General features: G+C 35.4%; 1 protein-coding gene across 1 annotated transcript; it reads right to left on the minus strand.

The window, feature by feature from the left end:
- Window positions 1–443: 443 nt before the first annotated feature.
- LOC133314631 (protein WVD2-like 4) lies at window positions 444–4,633 on the minus strand. Its single transcript, XM_061516137.1, has 9 exons — window positions 4,337–4,633; window positions 2,767–3,046; window positions 2,306–2,659; window positions 2,152–2,210; window positions 1,863–1,940; window positions 1,603–1,681; window positions 1,446–1,517; window positions 1,216–1,323; window positions 444–1,018 (listed from the first exon to the last, which is right to left on the minus strand). The coding sequence occupies exons 2-9, from the start codon at window positions 2,995–2,997 to the stop codon at window positions 641–643; spliced, it is 1,359 nt and encodes a 452-aa protein (XP_061372121.1). The 5' UTR covers window positions 2,998–3,046; window positions 4,337–4,633; the 3' UTR covers window positions 444–640.
- Window positions 4,634–6,590: the final 1,957 nt, after the last annotated feature.

Genomic DNA, 6,590 nt, shown 5'->3' on the forward strand with positions numbered 1-6,590 from the left:
TGTTTTTGTATATAGAAGACATCACATATCTTATTTTAGAAGTTCTAAAAGTCTTACTGATGCTTAAAGCTAAAAATATTAGAACGATATAAAAAATAGAAGAAAAGCTAAAAAGTTAAGATCTACCATGTCCCAAGGCACATCTAAATCTAATACATTTAGAGCTAAACTCTTCAAATATATTCAAAATATACCAAATATAAAAGCTCTAAAAACACTAATCAAGAAAGAAATAGACGGGCTTATCAAACCTTCATTATCATTAGGAAAGAGTGAAAAAGAAAATTGACCAAAAACTTTGGTGAGCTCAAGGATTCATGAGGAGTATATGCTTAAACATTTCCTCATTGTGTTCGAGTATGCAGTGCTTAATGAATAGAGCTAGGAAGGGCAATGGTTTTTGTCTTTCTTCAATCAGATGTCAAATACAAGAATGGCTTGCTAAATAATGAATTAATAAGGCATTTTAATATACATCACAGAAGGGTAGCAGTTCAATGTTAAAAAACAACTCTTATTTGCACTACACATTTATGATGAACATTGAACAAGAAGCAACCTCTATATTCACAATAATAATAACATAATGAATAACATAGAGCCCTAAACTTAGATAATTATTAAGTCCGATTATATGAATTTACACTCCAACAGTAACCTCATATGGGACAAGCTCGGGTGTAGTTGAATTTAAGAGCAGTGCACTATTTGGAGGATGATCTATTTCAGCTTGTAGCTCCAAGACAATTTTGCCTTTAGAATTGTTAACATGTGGATATTGGTATTCTTCATTGCTTCCTGTGGTTGCATTTTCCTGAGACTTCAGCTTGGCTTGGGTTTGCTTGATTGGTTTCTTTGAAATCACATCTTTATGACCCTTTACCTTTTCCTTGGTTGAATCATTATGCTGTAGTTTCCCACGTGGACTGGAGCAAGACTTGTCTTCTTCTGAATTGTTGTTCAGAACAAATCCTTTGGTCCTTCCAAGCTTTGGGGATCTTGCGCGGGTTGTTGGTATCTAATTGGTAGATAAAATACATCAGAATATGTAAGTAAGAAAGAATACTAAAAGAGCAAGCCCTATGAAAGTACAGAAGAAGAAAGAGAGCTTAGAAACACTTTAGCATCATGAACCAACTTTTGTATTATTACCATAAAGATGAGCATCTATTACCATAAAAAATTAAAAGGGAAAAAAAAAGATAGATTAGTTACCTTCTTCAGCTCAACTTTTGGAGGTGGTTCCTTGTAGAAACTTGGCATTGGAGTGGCTTTGAATATCATGGTCTTCCTCAATTGCTTGATCTCTGCCTCTTGGTTTTCCTGCCGGAAATCCAAAACAAAAACATGGAGAGAATAAACTAAAAGCATCATATAACTGTTAGTAAAACTCAAATCACAACATGAACAGATATCTATTAAGTTCATTGATAGGGATAGTATACCTTGGATTTCGCTTGTTGGTTAGTGTTTTCTGCTTCCTTGGCTAGAATTTTCTCCTCAAACTTTGAGAAAAACTGAGAAAAAAGGGATAATATAGGATTAGTATCTGGCATTTGCAATAATAACATCAATATGGTGTAAGAAGGTTCCAACAACAACCTCCTTTCGCTTTTCAGCTCTTTCTTCCAATCGGGAGGAAAATCCGGAACCACTGTTTCTCTGACAAGGAGTAGCACTTCTGATAACATACACATAAGAAAGTTTTCATGAACATTTTAACTACAGAAAAAAAAGAAAGGAAGATAATTTATTAAGAAATGTCAATGCCACAGACACTTGAACAGAATTCAAATCATAATAAGAAATAGACGAGCAAGGATGACAAAATGTTCTAAGAGTAATAGGGGTATAAATCATACGAAGTTGTGGAATGAGAATCATCATCCTCTTTATTTGGTTTTGTAATTTTGCCTGGATTTGAAATCTGATCACTGGGTCTGCATTAAAGGTAAAAAACCATAAGGTGATAATCCATGATTCCATTCAGCAGAAAACTGCATAGCTATCTCCTGAATATATGTTTATGAATACAAGCATCGCTGAGAGTTCAGCTTAAACTGAAAATTATTGATAGCTTGCAATATAAACCTTAAGATTGAAACAAACTGTAGAGAAGGATTTGGTAAATCTTGGTAGATTGGGACTTACAGCGATGCCTCAGATGTATGGTTCTTGGTGATTGCAATAACTGGAGTAGATCTTCCAAACTGGTAGAAAGAACTAATGTCATGAACAAGGAAACTTATGATAAGGAGCAATGAAGCTACATAAAAAAAGGCCATGAGTAAAAAATTATCTCTACCACACAACGTTTCAAACCACGCATGGATGTCGAAGAAATTCTCTGGTTAGAAACACCAATGTTCGTTTTTGCCTCCTTTGAGTTCACTTCAGAGTTTGTGGACTTTTTTGAATGACGAATGGAGGTCTCATCTCTAATGCCATTACCTTGAGCATGTTTAACTCTTGTCTTCACAAGATACCCATCAATGCTTTTCTGTATAGCATCTTCACGAGCTGATTTGGCTGGGAAAGAAAGGCTCTGAGAAAGGGTTGGCTTGTGTTTTTGAGATGTTGAAGTTGGGCACTTCAAAAGGGGTTTATCTTTGGGAGATTTGTTGTTCTTGGAAGCAACACTAGCTCTGCCACCGGGTTCCTAACCACGTTAATTTTAATCAGTAAAAGTTCTCTATCTTGGATCATGTGCTGTAACTGTAAATAATCATCACCACAATGGTTTAGTTTAAATTAATATGGGGGTACCTTAGCAAGTTTTGAAATTTCACTTGTGGAAGTTGTAGAGGCTTCAACTGCAACAGCGTCACCAGCAGAAATGGGGACTTCAGCATCCACTATGGGTTTAGATACTTCATTGTTGGTCTGAATTTCTGTACCATTACAATCGTTTTCAACTTCTTTCTTTATATTCTCCTCAATTGTTGCCCCAATAACACGTTTCTCTTCCTCTACAGCAACCCCATTTTCAGATTCCATTGTGCTATTAAGGTTTACACAAAGTAAAGTCGAGTTGAAGGGTGATCAGCTGTAGGAAAAAAAAAATATTTTTCTCAGTTTCTGGTACACATAACTGAATACTATTCTCAGGAATAGAAAATCCAATACAATATGCACGTTTCTTCATAATTTTGGCCAAACCAAAGACTGACTTCAATTTACTGTAAACATGTATGGTTGAACTGCATCCTAGCTTTGTTAAGTCTTTTTGCATCAACTTTACAATTTATTCAAATTTCTTTATTAATGAGAATCAAGGGATAGAACAGGCCATGCCTGAGCATAGTGCATAATGAATAGTGAAATCAAGAAAGCACAGCCAACTCTCACCACTTTTATGGGACATTCTGATGTAATTTCTTGTATATTGATTGTCCAGAGAACGGAGCCAGACTATCCCATTGAAATTCAACAAAGCCTCATAAAAGAGGCTGTGATCAAAATATATTTTACTCAATACTCGAAATCTTCCTAATTATGTGAAAATGGCATAGCTTATTAACATATCGGAGCAGTGTTCTGAATGTAAAACTGATACAAATGGGTAATTAGGATGTTGTTAGATAAGTTATGGAAATTAGGGAGTTTGTTATTTAGTTATTTTGTTGTTTGATTCTAGATCCTCTCTCATCTCATGTACTTAAATAAGCATTTCTTTACTTAATTGATTTTGTTTGCCCATTAAATAGCAAAATGCCTATTTAAGTACATGAGAGAAGATCTAAAATTATCCAAGCAAACAACAAAATATAAAATAACAAAATAACAAACTCTCTAATTTTCATCACTTGTCTAACAACATCCTAATTACCCATTTGTATCATTAACATAAATTTAAGGATAAACGGAAAAGATTAAGATAAACAGTGTCATCTGCACCATAAAAAAGGTGTCCTCTGCACACAAAAAAAAAAAAAGAAAAAAAAGAAAGAAAAACCTAAGGTTGTGAGAACACCACACTTAACATTCAAAATTCAACTACAATATGAATTTCCTAGTAACGGAATTAAGCAAGATTGGAATTGTTGTCAATGTCTGGCACCACTCCCTTGTTTTAGCACTAGAAATGAAAAGATCTATATTATAATATATACACGTATATAGAATAAAGTCCCTTGCCAATACATTGTTAATTTGTTATTCTTTACTTCTTGATTTCAAATCCTCAGATTCCAATGCTACATTTTCTCAGAAACAAAACAAACAACAAAAAATGACAATCAATCATCATCCCCTGCACTTCGCAAGCTTAATACAGACCATGATCAGAATTCTTAGCAACCAGAAACGATATGTAAAATATACAGCATGGGGTTACCTCTAAAAATTGCGTTCTTGAGAACTTGACTTGATTTATTATAACAAGACTCACTTGGGCACACAGTGAAATGGAGATCAGGCCATATCTTAACGAATTCAACGATTGAATTGTACTGAAGATTGGTAGTTTAGAAGACAGAATAGAGTAGAATATGGTGGTTTAGATTAGAAGCACTAGAAAAGCAGGCTTTTAGGTGCTGCTGTGTGATAGTTGAAGTTGAAATGTGTAGTTTGTGACACTCATGTTTTCCTTGGAGATATGAGAGAGAGAGAGAGAGAGAGAGATTTGTGGAAAGAAAGCTGAAGTGGGACGAGCTTTCAATGAAGGGGAATACATGGATTAATAGGAACTGCCACTATGACTTTTCTACCACTCTGTAAACCTGTAACTGTCACTAGAAGCCAATTTTTATTTTTTTGTTTTCTTGTTCAACTGTCACTGCAACCATTTTTTAAGGTAAAATTTCATGGGTGAATCAAATGTATCATGTTTCTTCCTTTTTTAGTATCTGTTGTTTAGATTAATATGTTTGACTGACTATTAAAAGGTTGATTAACAATATCTGTCAGTCTGTATTGTTTATGTAGGTAGAGAAACATATTTGGATGGATTTAGTTAATTTATCAATTAATAACCAAAAAATTAATTAAATCAATAATTTCATTCACATGGGTTTTTCGTGATTATTATTAATTCCTGAAACCAGCTTCTAGAAGAATCTGGCAATCTGCCACTGCCAGCACATTTTTTTATAAAAAATTGAGAGAATAAGAAAATGAGAAAGGGAGATTGCTAAACATACTCTGTTAAAAAGGAGGGTTTCTTTGTTGGAAAAACATTTCAATTCGGTAATTTTGGCATGGACACGAATGATTGTCCCCAAAATGCTGAGTACGGTTCAAACCAAATTGACCTAATTAACGATGAATAAGACAATGCTTGTTTCTTCGGAGTAAAAATAGAACTTTCTAGTCTCATGAATTTTTTAAGTTGAACATGTTGTATCTAATTATAAGATGCGACAAATAACTTTCTTACTAGGAATAAGTTAGACGGTCTATAACCTCGCCTACATTAGGCTTAACCTGGCTTAAGTCTACTTATTTAAGTTAATCATTTTATTTCCTAAAGGTTTTTTTAGTTAAAGAAGAAGAAGCATAAGTTTCAGGTTATTAAAAAAGGTCTTCTAAGCTGAATAATTAAATAAATATAAATAATATAATATTTTAAAATAATATATTTGTTGAATTATATACATATATACATATATACATATATATATATATATATAGGCAAAATGATTTCTGCAGCCGCTGTACCTACAGCAAACAAGGATACACGTCCGAATCCTAGGATACGGCAACGGATCCTGAGTTTTTTTTTTTAAAAAAAAAAAAGCCGTGGGGCCCACTTTTCTGTGTCAGCTGTAGATAACACTATCTGCGGCTGCTGCAGAAATGTTAAGCCCATATATATATATATATGAGTGTATTTTTTTTTTCTCTTTTTGAATTTAGAAGGTATACTCACTGAAACGTCTTCCATTATCTTATTTTTGGTTTAGAGCTAACTTTTCATGAGAGGGTGTATTAAATAATAGGTAAGGTGAGACTAATCCTCCACCAAAACTTAATGTAACGCCTGACAACTTGCAAGAATCAATGACTGTCCCCACACACTAACACGAGACTTTTCAGTGTGCTTTGTCCTCACTCGCACACTTTCCGGGAAAACTTCCCAGAAGGTCACCCATCCCAGAATTGCTCCAAGTCAAGCACGCTTAATTGTGGAGTTCTTCCGATCCGGGCTACCGAAAAGTAGATGCATCTTGTTGGTATAGGTAGTACCAATTAATTCTTATAAGCCATTCCCAACTGTACCGTCCCATACCAGCACAGTCTCTGGAATCCCTCTCTTTCGGGTGTTGATTCGATTCATTCATGTACCCCCGTCCCTAGAAGCCTGCCAGGAGCCACTCCTTGTCGTGCCCTTGCTCACCGGCGATCACTCCCCTCCCTCGTCAGCGCCCGGGATGTTACATGCCTACCAGCTTCCGCCTGGTTCGTCCTCGAACCACACCGTACTGGATGAGAGGCTCTGCTCGCCCTGGACCGGTGTGTACAGCGAGGACGCTGTATTCCCAGTGGGGGAGGATGTAATCCCACATCGGTTGGAGAGGGGAACAAAGCATGCCTTAAATAAGGGTGTTGATACCTTTCCTTGTATGAGGCCTTTTGGGGGTAACCTGAAA

Source organism: Gastrolobium bilobum, unplaced genomic scaffold, assembly GCF_033153095.1.
Source record: "Gastrolobium bilobum isolate Gb01-03AN ecotype WA unplaced genomic scaffold, APGP_CSIRO_Gbil_v1 utg11542, whole genome shotgun sequence".
Classification (NCBI taxonomy): Eukaryota; Viridiplantae; Streptophyta; class Magnoliopsida; order Fabales; family Fabaceae; genus Gastrolobium; species Gastrolobium bilobum.

What these genes read in the sequence shown, in the direction of transcription:
- LOC133314631 (XM_061516137.1), bottom strand. Translation starts at nt 2,997, where the DNA reads ATGGAATCTGAAAATGGGGTTGCTGTAGAGGAAGAGAAACGTGTTATT. An exon ending in GATTCTCATTCCACAACTTC is followed by an intron (nt 1,682 to 1,862) that starts GTATGATTTATA and finishes GTATGTTATCAG; the next exon opens with AAGTGCTACTCCTTGTCAGA. An exon ending in ACCAACAAGCGAAATCCAAG is followed by an intron (nt 1,324 to 1,445) that starts GTATACTATCCC and finishes GATTTCCGGCAG; the next exon opens with GAAAACCAAGAGGCAGAGAT.